The sequence below is a fragment of the Condylura cristata genome, unplaced genomic scaffold (genome assembly GCF_000260355.1).
Source record: "Condylura cristata isolate star-nosed mole 26May11 unplaced genomic scaffold, ConCri1.0 scaffold00014, whole genome shotgun sequence".
Lineage (NCBI taxonomy): Eukaryota > Metazoa > Chordata > Mammalia > Eulipotyphla > Talpidae > Condylura > Condylura cristata.
The window spans coordinates 45,009,730-45,033,005 of record NW_004567115.1 but is presented as its reverse complement, the minus strand read 5'-3'; the positions used below and the strand labels follow the sequence as shown (position 1 = coordinate 45,033,005).

Below are 23,276 nucleotides of genomic sequence, written 5' to 3'. Positions count from 1 at the left end.
GATGCTCCGTCTCACCAGAGTCACCAAATGTGTTACAGGATGGGGCAGGGACACCCCTAAACCCCCAAACCTGCCTAGTCTAAATAGGTTCTGCCAGCCACCACATCAAGACAAAACATACTCTAAAGGATAAGACCTTCAATGGAAAGGAACTTTAATACCACTAGGGTGTGATACAGAAAAAGGAAAGAACAGAATTTCCAAAACAAGTCCCAAAGCTACCCAGCCCCTCATGGGTAAATGCCCAGCTAGTCAGGCTGAGCCCAAAGCAGGGCCAATGAGGCCCAAAAGCCCACCACAAGTCTAAAGCACCTTTGGGTGGGGACTCATGGAAAAGGGTCAGAAACAGCCAAACAAGTCTGGGAGGAAAAGAGCAAGATCACGCTGCCATTGTTAACCTCCCACAGGTCTCTCACCCTTGTCTGTTTCAACCAGTCTAGGAGTGTCTCTGCCCCGTGTGCCTCCTTCCGGTCTCCTTCTGGCTCCCATCCTTCCTCCTTCAGCCTCCTGCTTGTCCTCCTCCCAGATCAAATCCACCCTCCCTTGAGTGTGGCAGGGAACCTAGGAACTCCCTTTTCCTGGGGACCACCCTGTTATACATCCGGTATTAACAGAAACTCCTTTTATTACAGTAAGGTTTGAGTAGTTTTGTTTTGTTTTTTAATATTAATTTATTTATGCAGAGAACAGTTGGGGTATAGGCCAGAGATGGCAAGGAGGAGGTTGGGGGTGTGGGGGTGTGGGGGAGAGGGAGTGCTTAGAGGATTCACCTGCTCCTTAAGAGAACAGAACAGGCAGCTTTTCAGTAATAAACACACTGTTGAAGGAAAAGCAGGCACAACAGGAGAGGTCTGCTGTGCCATGTGGGTCAGCTCCCTGGCTGGGGATCGAACTCAGGCCTTGGAGTGCACTGTCAGTGATAGTGCTAAGACTTATCCCCTGTGCCACTAGGGAGGCCTGGGTTTTTAGTTTCAATAGGAAAATCCTACTTTTGGATTGTTTATGTATGACTATTTAAAAATTTAACATGGGCCCTCCCTGGGGGCGCAGCGGGTTAAAGCACAGCACTGAGAAGCTAAAGCCACTTCTGCATGAGTTCAATTCCCGCCTTCCCTGGAGGTGATCACATGCTGTGGCAGACCTCTCCTGGCCCCCCCGCTGCTCCCCTCAGCAGTGTACCTCATCGATCTGCCTGTTCTGCTCCCCACTCTGTCTCTGGTGAAGCCTCTCGCCGCCCCTGAGCCTCTGACCTGTACCCAGCTCTGTATGCACAAATAAATAAATCTTTAAAATAATAATAAAAAAAATTAAAATAAAAATTTAACACGCTTATATCTATCAGGTGACTGATCTGCCTCTGAGGGGAGCTCGTGACCAGGTGTATCTTAGGGTGTCTGTGCTCACCCCAGGACAGATGAAAGAAAAACAAGCTAAGTCTGGCCTGTCCTAACAAGTTGGAATTGAGCCAACCAAGACTAGGGCCTGTATTTGACTAAAAAGTTCTTATTTGAATTTAAGTGTATTTTTTTGTATTTCTTAAAAATATCTCTATTTGATCATGGCTTAAAGTATTGCACAGCTACAATTACAACAAATAAAAGTTTAGATTAAAAAAAGAAGCACCACTCAGAAATCAGCCACACCTTGAGTCAAAGCCATCTCCTTCAATTTTCTAGATAAATGACCTTGGCCAAATTCCCTAACCTCCCCAAACCTGTTTTCCTCATCTGTAAAATGACCACAATCAAAACTACCTCATAGTTTGGTTGTAAATAATAAATGCAATTAAATATGTATAGTGTTTAGTGATAATAACATTTACATAACATTTGCTCTGGGCCAGTCACTGATCTAGACACTTGACTTCTATTTAATTCAGCAGACTTTTCACAACAACTTTATAAATTAGATACTACTATCATTCCCACCAAGAAACTGAGAATCAGAGAAGTGAAGTAACTTGTCCAGGTTCACACAGCTAACAGGTAGTGAAGTTTTAGATCCAAGCCCAGGCATTCTGATTCCAGAACTGTTTTTAGCCTTGACAGGATACCTGTTCTCTGAATAAATGTTCAATACCCAAAACTTCAATAGCATTGAGGGAAAAAGTGTTGTTTTAAATTTTACTGTTATTAATTTTGCATCGTTTAATTTTTTTTTATTTTAAGAGCACTTTACTCAAAAAATGAACCAAGATATATAGCCTTTAAATAGGAATACTGTGTAATACAGCAAGGTAAATAACCTGTAAGTGTTAATGATGTCTTCTTGAGGTTTAACTCAGTTATAGAAAAGAGTAATGTTTTCTTGTTTGTTTTGATTTTTTTTTTATTCATACAACATTGATTTACAACATTGTGTGTGATTCAGGAATACAAGATCCCACCTCTTTAGATGTATGTGACTGCACCACAAGGAATGTTTTTAATAATACAAATCACAATAACAGTAGAAATAAAAAGCAAGCAGAAGAGACACTGAATAACTTCTGTGAACATGAAAGTTAGAAATGTCTATCAAAAAACCACAGGATGTCGGGGATCTATTTCCTGGGTAAAAGACATAACTTGGTTTTAGGATATACTATTTATAATTCTGACAATTTTTTTTAAGATTTATTTATTTGTGCATACAGAGCTGGGGTACAGGCCACAGGCTCAGGGGCAGCAAGAAGCTTCACCAGAGACAGAGTGGGGAGCAGAACAGGCCCACTGATGAAGTCCACTGCTGAGGGGAGCGGCGGGCAGGTCAGGAGAGGTCTGGCGTGCCATGTGGGTCACCTCCAGGGTGTGGGGATCAAACGCATGCTGAAGTGGCGTTAGCTTTTCAGTGCTGCACCACCAGGAGGCCCAATTCTGGCTACTTTTAAATCCAAATGCATTCTTGACAAAATATGGTAAAATAATAAACCATCCTTCTTTAAAAATATCAAACCAACATAAGTATTTCAATCTTACTTGATGTAAGGTATTCGCAAAATGTGAGAAAACACACCATCTAGTTCAGATTTCCTTTCTTCTCTTGAACACAGAACTCATAATTATTTGTATTTGTCTTCATTCAACCTATGTGCAATGCACACTTAGGGTAGCCCAGTGCTGGAGGCTAGAGCTATCTAGGAAAAACACAGCTCTCCAGGAAATGCTCAGAATAAAGAAAGCACAATAATGTGATTGGAGATCTCCAGTAGAGTTTCCATAGCTGGATGGAAAGATAGGTAGAGAAAGAGGAGGGAAGGGGGAGGACACTAACCAAGCAAACAGCCCATGGCAAAGTCAGAGGGGCTTGAGCAGGGTGGAGGTTTTAACTGAAGCTTCCTAGGGGTGCAGAGGCGGTGAGAGGCTTCACCAGAGACAGCGGGGAGCAGAACAGGCAGATTGAGGAAATACACTGCTGAGAGGAGCAGCGCGCAGGTCAGGAGAGGTCTGCCACGCCATGTGGGTCGGCTCCCTGGCTGGGGATCGAACTTGTGCTGCAGTGGCTTGGGAGAGCTTCACAATGATGTGTTTAACCTGTCACTTCACCAGGGAGAGCCCCTATTTTTAAGGCAGTTGTAGGTTAACAGAAAATTGGAACAGAATTCCTCCTCTGTCTTCTCCAATTCTGAACAGCTGGCATTAGAACAGCTCCTTTGCTAAAACTGCGAGTTCACTCTGCAGTGGCCTATGAGTTTAACAAATACCCACGACACCTGTCCCTCACCACTACAGTATCAGTATCACCCCAAATAACGCCACTGCCTTAAAGATCCCAGCCCTCTCTCTGTTTGTCTTTCCTGACAACCCCCAAGCTCCCCTCCTTTCTTAGTAGAAAAAAAAAAGCCTTCTTTCTTTCTTTTTCATCTTTCCAAACTTCCTCTTTCTGTGAAACGTAGGCCTTGAACCCAACAGCACTTATCTTCTGACCAGCCACTTTATCCTTCACTTTCAATCACTGGTTTCCGCACCTTCCGCATCCAGGCGCACCAGTTATTACCCGAAAAAACACAAGGATCTGGCCACCCTCTTGACTGCGGACTCAGCAGAGTGCTTACATCCCAAACAGCCCAGCTGCAGGCCTCCCGGTGTGGTGCAACACTTTGCACTCCTGCAGCTTTCTCAGTATCAAGTCAGCTAGTTTCCTGCAGCAACTTCTCTGTCTACTTAGTTCATTCCTCTCTGACAAAGAAAGGCTGCTTTTTCCTCCGTTCTATTCACGCCACTGGTGGTGCTGAGCTTTGTTTCCTTGTCGTCGCTGTTGTTCTCTTGGAATAAGATCTCCCCTTCCTAGCGCGTCCTATGAAAGCATTAGGCATTTTTCACAGCCCACTCCACATCCTCTCTGAAGCCTTCTGCTTCCATGGCTGGCTGGCAGGGTCTCTTCACCCATCTCTCCTGAAAAGCCTTCCCTGACGAGCCTGTGTCCTGCCCAGCAGAGCAGCAATGTGTGCAGACAGCCAGGAGGCTCACCAAGTGCTCTTTCTGCTCTGGGCTCTGCTCCTTCGCCTGCCTCCCATTTTCCCAGGTGCTTGCATTCCTTTCTTTGTTCATGGAAATAAAAACCAGAAATAAAATGGAAGCCTGCAGGTGATACTGCAGAAAGAGACACAGACACTAGACGGAGGCCAGGCCAGAGGAATCGCCCTGGCGGAGTGCAACTCAGCCCACAGCTCTTACTCAAACTCCTGGAGGTCAGGGAACCTCTGCGCAGAAGCCCTGTGATTCAGCAAGGAAGCATTTCATTGAGCCAACAAAGCGCCAGGCTCGCAGCAGCTCCATTAATCTTGTGGAGTCGACGCTGACAGTTCTTGCAGAGAGCTCCAGTTGACAAACAAATGGTCCTGATAGGAAACCTAAGTGCCAGCAAAGTTCCTAAGTCCCGGCCTTGAAGTAACAGGTTGCCGAGGCTGCCGCAGAGTTCACTTGCGATGGCCAGTAGCTGTACAAGGTTGTGAAAACCACGACAAAGTGAAAATCAGTGGTACAGCCTACCTCTGCTCTGCTCCCGCTGCATCCTCAGAAGCCAGGAGACGCAGTTTAGTTCACAACTTAGAGAGGAAAGAGCAACATCCCGTGTGTGTGTGTGTGTGTGTGTGTGTGTGTGTGTGTGTGTGTGTGTGTGTGTGTGAGAAGACAGAGACAGAGACAGGGACAGGGACAGGGACAGGGACAGGAGCCAGCAGGCTGGGAGGGAAGGTGGTGAGGGGGCGGAAGGGCAATCCGAGCCCCCAGGCGCTCCCCCCCCCCCTCCTTGGAGCGGTCCTCAGGACCATCTGTGCAAAACCAACTCCCGCCCTGCCCTCTCCCTGCCTGCCACACAGTCGGTGGTGGCGGGGCGGCTGGGACCTGAGCTCAGCTCGGCTGCCAGTCTGAAGGCAAAGATCGATCGCGGAGCCTGGCGCCCGGAGCGCCCAGGGCCAGGTGACACAGCCGTGGGTTCCTGGCGCGGCGCGGACAGTTTCCTCCCCGCCCACTCGCAGGCCGCCGCGCGCGCGCAGGGTCCATAAAAGCGGCGGCGAGGCCGGGACGCCAGCTGCCCACCGCGGAGCGGCGCGACCATGCACGTGAACGGCAAAGTGGCGCTGGTGACCGGCGCGGCGCAGGGCATCGGCAGGGCTTTCGTGGAAGCGCTGCTGCACAAGGGTGCCAAGGTAAGCGAGGCGCCCGGCCGCCCAGCAAGGGGTTTGGGGGCGGTGAGGGGGGGGGCGCGCTGCGCCCCAAGCGCCCACCTGGCCTCTGCCCGAGGCTGCCGGGCAGAGCTCTGAGCAGACCTGCAAAGCGGCCGGGAGAGGATCGCAACTTTAAATTGCGGCATTTCAGGTCCCAGCGCGGAGCGTCGCTGCTTGGCCACTGTCTGTCAGTGTCCTGAGCTGCGCAGGACTCGTCTCCTCTCCTCTCTCTGTCCAGGTAGCGCTGGTCGACTGGAACTTGGAAGCAGGTATAAAGTGTAAGTCTAGCCTGGATGAGATGTTTGAACCTCAGAAAACGATATTCATCCAGTGCGACGTAGCTGACCAGCAACAGCTGACAGGTAAGAGATGGGTCGGGGTCGCCCTTCAGCGCTGGGGGTCGGGAGGTAGCCGAGGTGCAGGGGGCGGGCTGCCCCGGGAGAACAGCTACCTCTGAACTCCGAAAAGATAGTTCAGGCTGTTGTTGCTGCTGATTTAGAAGCTAGGGGGTGGGGGAAAGCCAAGCCAGCTTGAGAAATCCACTTATTGAAGTTATTTGGCAGCTTTTAATGTAATCAAAATTCCTTTGTATGTTCAGAGACAGTGCTGCTACAGTAATCAGTAAATAGTTGAAAAGACAGAGGGGACTTGGAAAGTTAAGGTAGGTTAAGAGACAGTGACAAACAACTTGTCCCAGAAAGCTGGGGGACACGGAGTCGAGAGAAAATCAGCCGGGACAGGGGTTGACTTTAAACATACTTGAATGCAAGTTCAAGGACCATCACCACAGAAATGCTGGATGCTTCTAAGCAGATGAACTGGTACTTTAACGGCAGTGTTAGACTGACAGAAGAAACGTTTCTGTCAGCCTTTCCTCAATGCTTTCCTGTTTCCGCCCACTCACCTAAAATAGAACAAACTACTGGTGAAAGATCAGAGACAATATAGGCACGAGGAATAAACAAATTCGGTCATATAGAGACCTAGTAGCTTTGAATCCAAAGATGCCTTTTCTGGGAAAAGTGTGGAAACACGTTTTTGTATTTCACACAATTTTACTGAAAGGCTGAAGAGATAATCAGTGTGGAGACGTCTTTGCTTAAGGGACCACAAAACTTCTATAAAAGTCACTGTAGTACTTCTGCTCTTAAAAGAACACTGACATGGGAATTTTTTAAATATTTTGGGACATTCTTTTGTAGAGTGAGAATGGGGCAGTCTCTCAGAAAGGAGTGTCCGTTTACGGTGAAGGGAGATTGTTTTAAATGAAGTTATGTAATTAAAATCTGCAAATGCTAATAAAGACCTAACATGGGCCACCCGCACGTGTAGAGAAGATATGTAATCAAGAGCTAATGTAAGATATTTTGGCAGAGGATACAATTGCATGAATGGCTCGTGATTTTGTTTAACTCAGGATATAACCATGTCAACCCTTGGCATCCAAGCTGGAGGAGGAATAGTGCAGATCATCTGCAAGATATTTCTGAATTTATGTCATTTCATAAGTCACGTTTAACCTTCATTGTTTTGCTTCCCAGTATTTAAAATTAGTACCTTGGCTGTAAACACATTCCTTAAGGATAAGTGATTGTGGAGGAGGAGCTTAGACACATGATGAGTGACCAGGAGAACGCATGTTGGTCATGAGAAACCCACATGCTGTCTGGACATCAGCATTTCTTTGCAGGGAAGGAAAATGTGGCATTGATTCATTCTTACAATTTCAGGATTTAATGCAGCTACAACTTTTGAAACTGTCCAGACATATAGCCAAGGGATGCTTCACCAAAATCATAAAAATACAGAGGCAAAAAGTTCTTGGAATGATGTAGATAAGTCACTTTATAAATGGAAAAAGTAACATGTGACACAGAATTTAGGTAGAGAGGACCACAGCAATGCTGGTGAGAGCTAGACTGTAAGTCCCGTGAGCCCAGAAGTCAGAATTCAGTGGTATGTCAGAAAGAAGATGTGTTTTACACAGTGGTGAGGGCAGAGCATAAGGAATGCAGTGGAGACCAGAATGAGGAAAGAAAATTAAAGAAGCAATTAGACATGTTTATTTAACAAGCTAATTTCCTATGAGGAACACATTGAAGAGTAGAACATACTTAGGATGGAATGTGAACAAAAAAATAATAATCCTCAGATGTTTTCTCCTGGAGGACCTTTTCTGGAGTCAATTTGAGATGTTAAGAAGCAGTTTTAGAATTCCATGAAAAAGTAAGCCATTTTTATTTGTTACTGTTTTCCACTCCATTGTAATATAGTATACTGTAAAGAATGCATAATTTTTGACTATTGACTTACATGCCAGTTCATCCATTTGGGAACTAATTAATCCATGCCCTACTCAATATAATATGCCCAGGCATTTTTAATAATTACATGACATTTTTTTAATCAAAATAAAGGTTATGAGGAGCTGCTGCTTTTTTTTCAAGGAACTCTTTTGATGACCCTAAGACCTGAGAACATATCTGTCATTAGGAAAAATAACCACTCTTGTTATCTAGAGTCTCCAGGAATAGAATTAGAACTCAGGTAAAAAGCCAGGGAAGCATTTTAAATCAATGGAACTATGTAAAGCAGCTTTGAGAAATACTGAGTTTCTCAATACAGAGGTGTTGAAGCCCAGTTTCAGCTGGTGGAGGAGGCCTGGAGGGATGGTGGGGGTGGGACAATGAATGCAACAGTCACCTGCCAACCTCAGAATCTATGCAAAGCAGACCCTGGTTGGGATAGATTTTATACAAGCTAGCATACCAAGTAGTAGTAACAGTAAAAAAGAGGCTTTGGCGGGTGGTGCAGTGGGTTAAACCACAGCACTATGAAACCCATCATGGCTGCATCACTGTTAGTTCGATTCCTGGTCCCAGATGTGACCCACACAGTGCAGCAGACCTCTCTTGTCTGGCCCGCTGCTCCCCTCAACTGGTCAGTCGGCCTGTTCTGCTCCTTACTCTGTCTCTGGTGAATCTTCTCACTGCCCCTGCACCTCTGGACTGTACCCTAGTTCTGTATGCATAAATAAATAAATCTCTAAACAGTAGAAAAGAATGAAATAGCAAATATAGGCATGACACTAAGCAAATAAATCAACTGAATGAAAAGTCGACTTTTATTTACTAGGACCTCAAAGCTCCTAGAATAGACCTGAATATACAAGGAGCCTTGTGTTTAATGTCACACTCGATGAAGACAATATGGTTTATTTTAAAAGGGTATTTGTCATCCATTAAGCCTCAGAACTTCTCAGGGTCAGAGGGATGCTGACTTCCAGAGGTTCTTAGCTTAGAATGCACATTTCTTTAAAACTGACTCCTGAAGTTGGGTTTATAGAAGTTTAACTGCATACAGGGTATCTATGAGTCCTACTGAAGTTCAGATTCTAGCTCAGTAGGTCTGTGCTGGCCACAGGTTCTATAGATCCTAGATGGGCCAGTTGTTTCTCTGGTCCATGGACCACAGTTTGAGAAACAAAGCATGAAGTCCCAAAGAGTGCAATTTGTACTAGGCAGGTGGATAAATGAAAGTTCACTTCAGCTTGTTGGATATGATTTACATGTATATATGAAAAGAAAAAAATATATATCTGTAATGTCTTTCTTTTTTTTTTTTTAACTAGAAACCTTTAGAAGAGTTGTAGACCACTTTGGAAGATTGGATATTTTGGTCAATAATGCTGGAGTGAATAATGAGAAAAACTGGGAAAAAACTCTGCAAATTAATTTGGTAAGCTCTCTTTGCCACCTTTTTGGCCTACAGTTATTTAATAAAATGATTTTTTAAAGGAAATAGTGGTTCTTACATTCATAACAACCAGTGACCTAAAATATAGAGAAAATGTTACAATAAACTGGAAAAAGAAAGAAGCATCTCTTTTGACCAATGAGACACTTGAGACTTAACTGTGAGGAAAAATCTGGCTTAAAATATTAAAAGGAAATGTGAAAAAAAAAAAAAAACTCACACGGTTTATTGCTTAATGCTGAGTTTGATAAACTGTGGCCTATGGGCCGACTTTTGAATGACCCACAAGCTAGAATGGGTTTCATGTGTTTTTGTTTTTGTTTTTTTTAAGGTTGATTTATTTATGCGTACAGAACTGGGGTACAGGCCAGAGGTGCAGGGGCGGTAAGAGGATTCATCAGAGACAGAGTGGGGAGCAGAACAGGCATATCAATGAATTACACTGCTGAGAGGAGCAGCGGGCAAGATAGGAGAGGTCTACCGTGCTGTGTGGGTCACCTCCGGTGTGGCAATCGAACTCATGGGGAAGTGGCTTTAGCTTCTTAGTGGTGCTTTAACCCACTGCGCCACCAGGGAGAGCTCCTTCGTTTGCTTTATTTAAAAAATAAATCTTAATTTTATTTCAGGGATATAACAGAAAACCAGTGAGAGTAATTGTTGGTAACTAGTAAGATTTTAATCAAAGTCAGTATATGTATGTAATTTCCATATTGTTGGATGATTATGTAGCTCTTGTATAAATCATGAAAATGCAAAATTAGGAAAGATAGTTTATCTTATGCATCGCATCACATATTTTATGATTATCTCATTTTATAGACACATTTGAACAAGGTCCTGGGGCTCAGTAAAATTCAAATCTTACTAAAGTAACATGTCAGGACCATACTGTCCCTTGGTAAGACCATTCCCACCAGTCTTGCTAAGCAAGTTTGTGCAAATACAAAAGGGACTCTGTGGGTGTGTGAACATCCAGAGAATGACCTCTTACTTCATGATATCTTCCTAGGAGATTATAAACGCCTCAAAAACAGGAACCACGTTATGTTTTTCTTCCTCTTTCAGTAACCAACGCCATATCTTGAAGATAGAGCAGTCAATAAATGATTGACTTTAATCGACACTCCCATGAGTCATATCTGTATAAATTACCTGATGGGAGTAATGAGAATTATTCTGTCTCATAGAGGAGCAGAATTTGTAAGCACCACTTTGATAAGGGTACAAAGTTGCTCCTCAAACTTGACAGATGCCTAAAATCCTTTCATCGAGAACAAAAGGTACTCTTTTAAAAGTACCATTTTTGCAGTTCTTTTTGAAATTTGGCTCAGCTTTTCCTGGATATCATTATATTTCAAAATAACTCTAAAACCTGTTTGTCAAGCTTCCTTTGAAATCTTTCTGGAAGTGTGTGTGTGTGTGCCTGTGCGCGCGCGTGTGTGTGTGTGTTAGAAAGAGCTGCCAAATGTTGTTCCTGAGTTGAGACAATTCTATGATGTTCTTTTACTTTAGACTAGTAATATAGTGAAATAGAAATGCAGTACTTTCGACTGTGAACAACATTTTTATCTCTTGGCTGAATGTAACTTTTTCACAATATATCAAGGTTTGCTACACCAGTGAATGTGCTTAGTTTAATCTTCTATTTGTGTGTTGGCTATAAATGATACTAGTTTGGAGTTTTCTGTGTTTTCATGTTTCTGTGTCAGTCATTGTTTACTGTAACCTGCTTGATCCTTCAGTTCCCGAACAGAACATAGTCATGTTGCAAACGACAAACGTGCATTTGTCAACCTAGTCAGTAATTCCTTTTTTAAAGAGTTGAACCCCATGTGGTCTGTGGTGTTTTTGATCGGTTGTGTGTTTTGAGATTGAAAGGTAGTACTTCACGATTTCTCTTGGTTCACACGTATCAAGACATATCTTCTTTTATGTATCTTGCAAATATCAGTAACCTTTTATATTAAATATGTCTCTTACAGGCAGTTTGATGTGAGGTCTTATTTTTTAAATCAAGCATTTGTGAATTTAAGTCACTTGTATTTCTTTTCTCCACTGTTAGGATTCATTCTCTCCACCTGTTCATCTTTTATATTTTCTAAGTTTTATTTTTGCTTTTGTTTCCTTCTCCATTCCTTTTAAAATTTTACTCACTAGATTTTCATTTTTGCTGTTGATAAGAGTAGTGTATAATTTAACTCGCTAAGAACCTTACTATATATCTTTTCATTGTCTATTAAAAAATATATTTTTGAATCGATAACCAACTCGAAACTATAAGAATTTTTAAAAATACATTTTGATAATTCTATGCCATTCTCCAAAAATCATAAATGACAAGAATTTTTGAATTGAGTTTTCCTAATGAAAAAAGAAAAAGAAAAATTAATTGCACAGCTTTTCCCCTATGTTGTCTCCATTGGTATGAAAGTTTTCACCAGTAATATCTACAGATATTTATGAATAAAAGTCACTAGGATATAAAATTCCTATATTCAATAAACCATAATATACCCTTCTGTGACTTTGCTCTAAGAAATTAGCTGTCAGAAAATTGTGCAATGAAAGTTAACATCAAGAAATTTGAAGATAGTGATAAGATTATCCTAGAAGTAAAAATGTTCAAGTTATCTGACTTCAGCTGAGAGGGCATGTTTGTTTTAATACAACCAAAGTGAATAAAACCCCAAGTTGGAAAAGTGCTTACTTACATTATCTGCAAATAGAAAACTCTGGTAGATGAGGAATTTTATTTGACAACTTTGGTTATAACATATTCTCAACCCCTTAGCTTAACTCCAGGGAATGACAACATTTATTTAATTTTTCATAGAAAGAACAACATACAACCTTTGTTACCCACACATGAATTAAAAAACATATTACTTTCCCTCCTACCTACACCCAGTGCAACAGCAGATTTGAGTCGAACCAATCATTGTCCTTCCACCTTGATTATCTGTTAGTATGATGCAAATATTTGCTTGTGGTTTATAGATAATCTCTTTTTTAAAACATTTGTTTTAATTTATTTATGCATACAAGAACTGGGATGTAGGCTATAGGTGTGGGAGTGAAAGGCTTCACCAGAGACAGAATGGAAAGCAGAACAGGCAGATCTATGAAATGCAACACTGAGGGGAGCAGCAGGTGAGACAGGAGAGAGAGGTCTTCTGTGCCATGTGGGTCAGCTCCCTGGCTGGTGATCAGACTCATGTTGCAGTGGCTGGAGATTGCTTGATAGTACTGAGACTTTTCCCCTTATGCCACCAGGGAGGCCACTGATAATCTGTCTTAAGACCTTGCCCTGAAGGTGACTTGTCTCTTTACATTATTCTGTTTTCTTTGCATGTATTCAGTATTCTTTTGCATGTTTTTCTCTGTCACTGTTTATGACAGAAAGAAGCCACTTAAACAATCATATCACATATCTCTCCTTTTATGAAATTTGATGTAACATATTTTTACCATCCTTCCAGGGCTTAGTGGTTTTTTGTTTGTTTGTTTGTTTTTGTCTTAAAACTGTTTTTATACATTTTCAATTTATATTAGTATATGATAAACTTCCTCAAGATGGAAATCAGTGTAGATGTTTGATGCATACTCCCATGCTATATTTTCCATTTAGGGGCATTCTTTTTTCCTTTCAGTTCAATTTTAGATTATTTCTGAATAATCAGTGTTGCTAAATAGTATCATCTGTGTTTCCACTTTTCCTCCTTACCAGATTTACCCCTTCCTTGTTTTTCTCTCAGCTGATCTCACCACACTTCCCACACAGTAAACCTCTTCCCTTTTGTTTGTAGGCCATTCTGTGCTTCCTCCTTGGTCTTAGCTAACAGCAGAGTCTTATTTATAATACTCAGTACTCTTTGAGGACATTAAGAGAAAATGAGTCTTGACATTCCTACTAAAGTTGCTCTGGCAATAGAGAAGAAATAGACATGACTTTGAATATTGATTGAAAAAATTCTGTGGTATATTTCATCCTTGAATAAATTAAGAAGCTTGAATGAAGTCAATTGATTCCCACTTGGGGTGGGACTGATAATCTAATTTGGACACAAACATGATATAGTTTGAATCTTTTAAATACTTAAATAAAAATTGAGCAAATGGATGGTTATTACTAGTGATTATTTTTTTCCAGAAATGCAAGACTCAAGATTTTAACTGTAGAGAGTGTTTATTTAGAATTAGCCAAAACTAAATCTAAGTCCTGAACTTAGAATTCATGAGTTTTATTCCACTTCTCTGATCTTGAATTTTGCACTCTGTGAAAGAAGAAAACTAATTTCCTTAACTCTAAACATGTAAAGTTGGCTACACTTAGGCAACTCATTCTTTGTGTGAAGCTCCAACAAAGTGTTGCTACTTAGTCTTCTCTCAAATTGCATTTCCCATCCAATGTATTAAAATCTATACTTTCTTCTAGTTCCTTTTTAACTATCTATATTTCTACTCTCTTGTTTCATTGCAAGGTAGGTTCTTCTGCCTCGGTCTACTTATAATGGAGAGTGGAGGAAACAGAAACATCAGTATCAAATATATTTGTAATTTTAACTAGACACATTTTATGTTATGTTGTCCTAACAATTCTTTTTAAATATAAACGGGATTAAGAAGAGATTGTTATAGTAAAGGTGAAAGTATCATATATGTACAGCCAAAGCACAAGAACTTGTCTTCTAGATTTAGTCCAAGAATATTTTCATATTTGTAGTTATTCAGTTCTTAATCTGATAATGGATAGGAAAATAATCTTTTGCATTCCTCAAACAAAGACCTGGAAACAAATCTTGCTTTAAAAATAAACATTCCCGGCCCTCCCTGGTGGCGCAGCTGTTTAAAGCGCAGCACTGAGAATCTAAAGCCGCTTCCGCATGAGTTCGATTCCCGCCTGCCCTGGAGGTGACCACATGGTGTGGCAGACCTCTCCTGGCCCACCCGCTGCTCTCCTCAGCAGTGTACTTTGTTGTTCTGCCTGTTCTGTTCTCCACTCTGTCTCTGGTGAAGCCTCTCACCGCCCCTGAGCCTCTGGCCTGTACCCCAGTTCTGTATGCACAAATAAATAAATCTTTAAAAAAAAGTAAAATAAAAAATAAACATTCCCAGCCCTCTCTGATGGCTCAACGGGCTAGGACACAGCACTGCAAGCTGGTCACAGCCACTTCAGTGCGAGTTCCATCCCCGCCTCAGAGGTGACCCACATGTCACAGCAGACTTCTCCTGACCCACCAACTGCTCCCCTCAGCAGTGTACTTCATCAGTCGACCTGCTCTGCTCCCCACTCTGTCTCTGGTGAGTCCTCTCACCACTTCTGCACCGCTGGCCTGTACCCCAGTTCTGTACGCATAAATAAATCGATCTTTAAACAAAGAAATAAGAAAATTAACATTTTAAAATAAATAAATAAATAAATGTTCCCAAATTTTCTATCCGATTGCATCTTATAGATTCTGAAAATGCAAAAGTGGGATGTCAGCAAAGTTTTAATACCTGAGAATGAAGCAATGTGCCAATGTGCATGAACAGAAATTCTGTTCAGACACGCTGGAGACTTGGGCAGAAATGAACAGACTTCAGTAGTTTCAGCCATCTACATTTTTTTCCCTTCTTACATAAACCATTCATGTTTTGTTTTGTTATTCTTTTTAAAGGAAATCACGTGACGGTTTTATTCATTTTCCCTAAGCCTACTTAATAACCAACTGGCACTCACTTAAATGAATATAATCTCCACTTTTTTGTTCTAGAACTACGACTGAGGCAACTTGGAGAGCTTGTCAAGAAAACTTGGGGAAATTTTCCTTAGATGAAAATTTCCTTAGATGAAATTTCCTTAAGTGTCAGTACCTCAGTGTCAGACTCGTCTAGGTTGTCATTTCCTTTGTGGTCTTGTGAAAAAGAAAGAAGTGGGGATGAAGGTGTCCAAAGGACATTTTCACCTTTTAGAAGTCTGTATTGGAAAGAAAAGAAGTTCCTAAATCAAAAAGGGAGAAATGGGTTTCAAACACAAGTTTCATGTCACCAGATGGTTTTGGCTGTGGTGAATCCTGAGATGTCAGAATGAAGCAGCCATAGAGTTGGGTAGTAAAAGAATAAACTAACAAAACTCTTCATCACTAGCATAGCAGTGAGGAACACATTTCATTGTGTGGCATTATGAGAGACAAGTGTTCAGAAATCTCTCACAGAAAACCCACCAGTCACAATGGGTAAAACAATTATGTGATCACACACAGCACAGAGTTCAGGATTACTGGCTAGGACAGCTCAATGATATTAGAACCCAAAAACTTTTCATCTCTCCACCTGCCTTCCTTAATGCTAGCTTCATCAGAAGATGTTCTATTAAGGCCAGCAAAGCAATATAAAGGGAGGAATCACTTCTTCTCAGGAGCAATGCTTCATTAAACCTTCCCAACACAGACCCCCCCACCTCCAGCTGACTGCTCCTTGGGTCCACGTGGGAGAAAAGGAAAACTTGCTGGTTCCTAACCCTGTTAGGAGGAGAATGGGATTTCTATGCCTGAACTAGATTAGTTAGTGTCTACTCTAAAACTAGGGTGATCAGCTCCTTCTGTATTAATGACATGGGGAAGAGGTAATTAAGCAGACTAAATGCATGTATGATACATTTTAGCATTTATCATATGCTAAAAAGCATAATCAAACTTTGCATTCATTATGTTAAGAAAACATCTAGAATTCCTGAATATGCTGGACTTGAGTTAAAATAGTAAAACATGATTGACAGTTAGAATATCACCTTTTTCATAAAATCTCATATTGGACCAAAAGTGAGATTTTCATGAAATGTGATAAAATCCACAACTGTTACCCAACAAGAGAAATCTGGGTCAATGACTAGCTTTAAACATTTTTCAAACTCGTTTTTATTAATATTTGTAAGTATGTTGGTAATCTTGCCAAAGCCTCCTTCAGCGTCTGAGATAACAATGATGACTTTGGTGTGTGATTTTGTGACATAATGGCTGTGTGGCTTTTCCATTTGTGCTTTGGATTAGGTGTCTGTTATCAGCGGGACCTATCTTGGCTTGGATTATATGAGCAAACAAAATGGAGGTGAAGGCGGGATCATTATCAATATGTCCTCTCTAGCAGGTAAGAACAATTATTACACTATTCATATCTTGTCCAGACTTTGAAGCTCAGAAGTCAATCTTCAATGTATGTTTATTCTCATCTCAGGTGAGATGAAACAGAAATTTAGTTTAACTTTTTTCCCATATTGGTTCAGTGGTCCTATGGAACGTCCTATTGTATAATGTCAAAAAGTTGAACTCCATGATTATTTCTATCAGTTTAAACAGAGATTTTTAAAACTATCTTGATGCCAGACTATTTTCAAAAATGGTTACATGTTTTCCAAGAGTTTCTGTTTCAAAGGTGGTTGTGACCTTCCTAAGTAGCAATGCCTGTAAAAGCAGCTTTGACCACATAAAAAAGTACTGAAACAAAGTCATTTCTACTCCCTGGTGTTTATGATAATAGCATGGATGTTGGGGGTTGCTGCAGGAGAAGCCAAACTTCACCTTTGCCCTCTTTCTGCAGTGTAAGCCCTTGGCTCCTATGTTTAAAACAGTGTTGGGTGTGTATGGCTTCATTGCTGAGTTCTATTCAGTTGACCTGTGTGTCTTTTTCATTTCAGTGCCACGCTTTTTAAATTAGTATTGCTTTGTAGTGTCATTTGAAGTCATGCAGCATGTTGTGTCCATTTTTTGTTGTTTTTCTCAGGCCTGTTTTTGCCATTTGTGTTCTTTATAGTTCCAAATAAATGCCATGATTTCTGTTCTATTTCTATGAAGAATTTGTAGGAATTTTGATAGGAATTGCAATGACTTTACATATTGCTTTAGGCGATATAGCCATTTTAATGACATTAATTCTTCTAATCCATAGAGGAAGTACTTGAACTAGAACTGTTTGTACAGTTTTCCTTGACTTAACTTACTGCCTCTGGTGGTAAGAATGTTTCTTTCCTCCTGGGATAGAAAAAGTATCTTTTACATAGGAGTTTTAGCTCAGGCTGTGCTTCTTACCTCATCTGTTTTTCTAGTACTATGGCTTAGAATTATTGCTATGCTGACATGATATATTTTGGTGGGGCCTTTTCTGCTACTCTTTAAGAGCAAACTGCTATAGTAAATAGAACCAAACATAATGGCTTAACTAAAGTATTAGCTTACTTCTGATTCATAGATTAGTCCAAGGCAAGATTCTTGTAGCAGGAAACCTCTTCTGTATGTAATCACTTGGAAAACCAAACTGGCAGCAATTCTGTTATCTTCAACATGGAACTCTCCAGATTATCCTGGCACTGGTGGACCCCTTTCCCTCCAACAGAAAGAGAAAGAGAACATGGAAGAGACATAGCTACTCCTCTAAAATCCCCAACCCAACGATGGCAAACCTCACAGTTTCTCACATTTGATCACATAGCTCACCTAACTGCTAGGGATTCTGGGAAATGCAATCCAGCTATGTGCTGAAGCAAAGACTTGTCTGCAAGGAAAGCTAAACACCTTTATCACAACACGCAGTCCAAACTATGCTTTATTCAGGGCAGTAGATCTCAATGTCACATGATCTTATATTGCTCAAAAATAGCTACAAATCTTTGGCAGGAACTTTTGGAGAAACTTACTTAACCACATTTATGAATTTAATGCTTTAAATTCTAAAAAGAAATTGTCAATGGCTCTTGGTGAAGTATTAAAAGTCTGATGAACACTGGTAACAAAGCTAAACTATTCATATCTAAAAATACTGAAGCCTTCTTAAATGATCTATTAGTGTGATTATTTTAGAATAGTTGTTCCCCACATACCACTCTATCCTCCACTTCCTGCCCCAGTCATATCTGGGGAGTCAGGCTTGGAGGTAACTGTCTCCACACCAATGGCTAATTCTTAGCACTCTTCTTTCTTTTGGGAATCATTGGCAGGTCCTTCATAAGACACTATACACCTGCCACCAACTGCACTCAAAAATCTCTTTCTTTAAAAGGTCTCAAAACTTGACCAGCATCTCATTTTCTGGATCACTTAAAGATAAAATGACATCAATGAAAGTATTGTGAGCCTAATCTAAATATCATCCTGGGCAACCTGGTCGTTTTTTCTTAATGTGACATGGACTTATAAATGATAACATTTCATTATCGCTAGTCACACACTGAAAGATTAAGAGTATGGACAGGAGTTGTAAGAGATATTTACCTCTAGAGAGGGTCAAATTATAGACTCTGAAGTGCTAAACCCCTAAAGGCAAGTTGTCAGGACTAAATCTACATGATTTGGGAATTTAAAAAAAAAAAAAGTATGTATTATTGAATTAAGAAAAAGTAGCTAACATTTTATCAAAATACAAGATCAAAGAAAATGTAGGGTGGTGATCAGGATATGATGCCATGGATCTTCTGCTAGTTCTAAAAAAACAAGCAAAATTCTGAGAACCATGTACACTACGTAATTGCCTCAGCCTTCTGAAATGGCACTGAACTCATTTCATTCTCAAGAAATCCATGAAGATGAAGACCTCAGGGCTGGTTTCATTTAGGAGAGAGACTTTTGTACTCTAAAGAGAATGTTTTCTTGTCTCAAAGATCTTGGGTAGGGAAATGGACTACAGTATCAACTTTTCTCCAATTTTTTTGAATCAGTAAGGACAAGAACATTCATTGAGCATTCACTATTTTAAGCTCTGTATATGGTTACCTTACTGAGTCCTCAAAGCAACTCTGTGAAGTAGATTCTGTAATCTCCATTTTGCAGATGAGGAAGCCGAAGCAAGAAATTTAAGTATCTTACACTTACTTGGTCTTTTACTTAAACTTACAGCAAGTAAGTGACAGAGCTGAAATTCCCAAGCCAGCAGCCTGACCCTTCCACATTAACAGCCAGTCATCTAAGAGTTTGTCTGTCAACCCATGGTCCTAACCATGTCTACCTTAACCCTAACTGTGAGGTAGAAGAAACTGAATTCCCAGACCTTGATTCAGCCAGTGGAATATGCTAATCTCTTCAGATCTCACTCCCGGACATTGTTTTAATCTCAAGACAACCTATTACACTTTTGGTGAAATCAAAACTTTTGCCCATCTGACTCATGAAGTAAAATCTAGGAAACATCAAGGCCACTTACCAAAGCCACATGTCAAACAGGCTATTGAGAAGAGCAATTTAGGGTTATCATTAGACACCTGTTTGCTTTCTTGACTAAGAGTTCCTTATATCACACTCCCCACTCCTAGGTGTGAAGTCTCTTCTTACTGATCTCAAAGCCAAAATCTGGGACCACCTGCAGATCCTTCTTTAATCATGCATATAAAGTAATGATTAGATATTAATTTAACGAGGCAATCACTTTGGTTCTAAATTATCTTCTAACACACTTAGTTCAACTAAGTATGTTGACACCCATTGCTCCGCCACCAGCTGCACCTCCCACAGAACGGGTAACTCTATCATGGCAGGTAATTTATATTTGGTATCATCTTCATTATGAAGGGAGGTAGTTCCCCTTCAAGACACCTGACCTCCACACCTGGTCACTTCTACTGTATTCTTGTCACCACTGACTCCTCTAGACAGAGTCTACTGCCTCTCCTTGTACACAGGCTTGGTCACTAATCTGCCTTCATCTCAGAGAAGTATTAAAATACATTGTCCTGTATTTCATCCACTTATAAAGAGTGCGAATTCTTCATATAGTGAGATTCTTTAGATTAAAAAAATTAGGATTTTGTAGTACAAGAAGATAAAAGATCTCTCAGTCTTCATACTTGCCTCAGAATTGTGATTAACAGTTTTATATCCTTGAGATCATAGCCTGTAGGTAGAAGACAACTAAAAATCTTTTCTTTTTATTTTTTAAAGATTTATTTTTATTGATGTATGTATACAAGAGATGAGGTTTAGATCAGATGTGCAGGGGGTGAGAAAATTCAACAGAGACAGAGTGAAGAGCAGAACAGATGGAGCTACTAAAATACACCTGCTGAGGGAGAGTTCTGCTGTGCCATGTGGGTCAGCTCCCTCTCTGGGGATTGAACTCAGGTGTAGGGGCTGCTTATAGCTTCAAAGTGCTGAGCCTTAACCCCTACGCCACCAGGAAAGCCTCACAAAAAGTCTTTTCTCTTTAAACCAGAGTTAAAGTGTTTCCTTCTCCTCCAGCTTCATTGGAAGACAAGAATGTAAGAAAATTATCTCTATTGTTTTGTACTTAGCTGTTTTCAAGCTTTCCTTCCTCATAAATTACTCTTGTCCACCCACCCAACTCCCATTATTCACTTTATTGAAGTAATATCCATGGTCATATTCAACTAATCCAGAGTTTATTTTTATGCTCTCTTCCATAGATTCAGTTGAGTCCTTCACTGTCATAGTAAAACCTTAAGTTGACACACTGGTTTGGGCAGAGAAGTTAATGAGTAATGACCACTGACGCAGAGCAAGTATCAAATGTAATTAATGAGTTTAACAACCAGAGTAGTTACCATAGAGTGTGATTCCTCAGCAGATTGAGGGAAGGGTGTGTTCGAATCAGGAGCCTCAGAAGCTCTTCTGATCATCATTAACCATTTGGACTCTTCCCTCCAGTGTTGTTTATAAACATAATACAGATAAACTTGCTTTCAAGGTTACATCCACCCTTAACTATTAAAAAATTTAAAATGTGAAAGAATGGCAGAGATGAGTGAAGACTAGCTTTATTGAGATCATGAAATAGCTGCCCTCCCCTAAAACACCCCCTGAGGATTGTATGCTTCTTACATGTTTCATTGCTTCAAACAATGGAGCATAAGAAATAGTTATCCCCAGAAAAACATCTGTCTACCAATTCTGCTTCTATTTGGTTGCATAGTTGACTATTCTTAGTATACATGGGGACATTCACTGTGCCTCAAAAACAAGTCCTCCAGTGACAGTTTCTGAGACATAACAAGGTTTTAAGTCTTCTGAGTTGAAAACATCTCAAGAAAATAAGTCAAAGAGGTAGACTTTTTAAAGTATGTTTTAAATACCTGCTCAATGACAAACTATTTGAACTACACATTTCAATTATCTTGAAGTATGTGTTAAAGCAGAAGGTACTAAAGTTGCCACTTTAAGTAGCAAATGCAACTGTATTGAACTCATATGGAAAATTTGCAGAAGGGAAATTGAAACATAAAAAAGTAGGGAGGCAACGTTCCTACCCAAGAGCTATGTCTGATCCACACCTCAGAGCTAAGTAGATAGCATAGTTATTTAAGCAAAAATGTCTTCCAGAGTTGCAAGGTGTTGGATTTTGATGGTCTAGTGAATCACACCAGAGCAGAACTTTCAGTCAAGTTAAAACCTTGACCCCCTTCTTTCATGTCCAGGTCACAAGTAAGGAAATCAAGTGGTACCAACCTCTATAAATATTCTTGCTATAAAGAATAGGACTGAACACATATTGAGTGACTGCCAGTCCAGGTCTTGTGATAAACTATTATTTATACAGTATCACATTTAACTTTTACAAGTCCCAACAATAGACATCAATTTAGTTCAATGGATAGTTGAACTAATCTTAAGCAGACTACATAACTTGCAAAGTGTGTTGTCAATGAAAGCAATTTTCTTTGGCTATATTTTAGCATATGTCATGGAATGAAGGAATCTGCATTGTTTGGATCTTAATTGGCCAATGCCAACTATTATGAAAGTGTGAACCACTCTCCTTGTCATCTAGTACTTAAAAAGATGTATTTATTTATGCATACAAGAGCTGGGGCATAGGCTAGATGTATGAGAGGAGTAAGAGGTTTCACCAAAGACAGAGTGGGGAGCAGAACAGACAGACTGTTCTTGTCATCTATTTTTCAAAGATTAAGTAAGCACATCCTACGAGGAGTCCATAGAAAAAATCTAATATTTCTAAATTGGCCTTCTGATGAATTGCTAGAAGAATTAGGGTTTCCTAGTGATGGGAAAGAAAGGCCTACTAGGAGTGAATAGTCTTCTAAATTAATGTACACAGACATTACCTACAGATCTTGTTCACAAGTAGACTTTCATTCCAGAGGTCTGGAGTGGGCCCTGAAATTCTGCGAATGAGGTAATTGATGCTGGTTCTTGGGCCATATACTATGAGAGTCAGACTCCCGTTTGCAGAGGGAGGCTCTGAATATTTCAGATGCTCATTGACGTTTCAACTCATCACAGCATAGGCAGTGACTGAACTTTTAGGAAGGAGGATTTCTTTTAGTTTTAAGATTTTATTTATGTATACAAGAACTGGGGTATAGGCCAGAGGTGTGGGGGATGAGAGAATTCACCAGAGACAGAGTATGAAGCAGAACAGGCAGATCTACTGAACTACACTGCTGAGGGGAGCAGCGGGTGAGACAGGAGTCAGGTCTGCTGTTTCACGTGGATCAGCTCCCTGCCGGGGGATTGAGCTCATGATGCAGTGGCCGGCTATACTTTGATGGAGCTGCCTTTAACCCCTGTGCCATCAGGGAGGCCCTAGGAAAGAGGATTCCAATGGAATAGTCGGAGCAGCTTTCTGAAAATTAACAGTCACTGGAAAGTGCCATTGGAGTTCCCCTTCAGGAGAGACTTATTCTAGAAGCTGCAGTAATTTGATGAGTGTTTATGTCACTTTTATTTTTGTTTTGGCACTCTAAAACATGACTTACTGATGGCAACATGAGACTGGGGGGTGGGGGTAGGGGAGGCAGCATCAGATAAGTTGTTCTAACATGTCGAAAATCCCATAAGAGGAATTTCAGCAGCTTCTTCAGTCAGCTTTAACCATGAGCATAGATACATAGATTTTCACTAGTTCTCCTTTTTTTCTCCTCTTAGAGAAGTGA

At 40.7% G+C, this 23,276-nt stretch overlaps 1 protein-coding gene across 1 annotated transcript in view; it reads left to right on the top strand.

The window, feature by feature from the left end:
- The first annotated feature begins 5,360 nt into the window (after positions 1 to 5,360).
- The window catches only part of HPGD (hydroxyprostaglandin dehydrogenase 15-(NAD)), a 27,197-nt gene continuing 9,281 nt past the window's right edge, over positions 5,361 to 23,276 (top strand). Inside the window, exons 1-4 of the mRNA XM_004682403.2 lie at positions 5,361 to 5,629; positions 5,886 to 6,009; positions 9,279 to 9,385; positions 16,435 to 16,531. Coding sequence (XP_004682460.1) covers positions 5,537 to 5,629; positions 5,886 to 6,009; positions 9,279 to 9,385; positions 16,435 to 16,531 — 421 coding nt within the window. The 5' untranslated portion in view covers positions 5,361 to 5,536. The remainder of the gene's footprint in view (positions 5,630 to 5,885; positions 6,010 to 9,278; positions 9,386 to 16,434; positions 16,532 to 23,276) is intronic.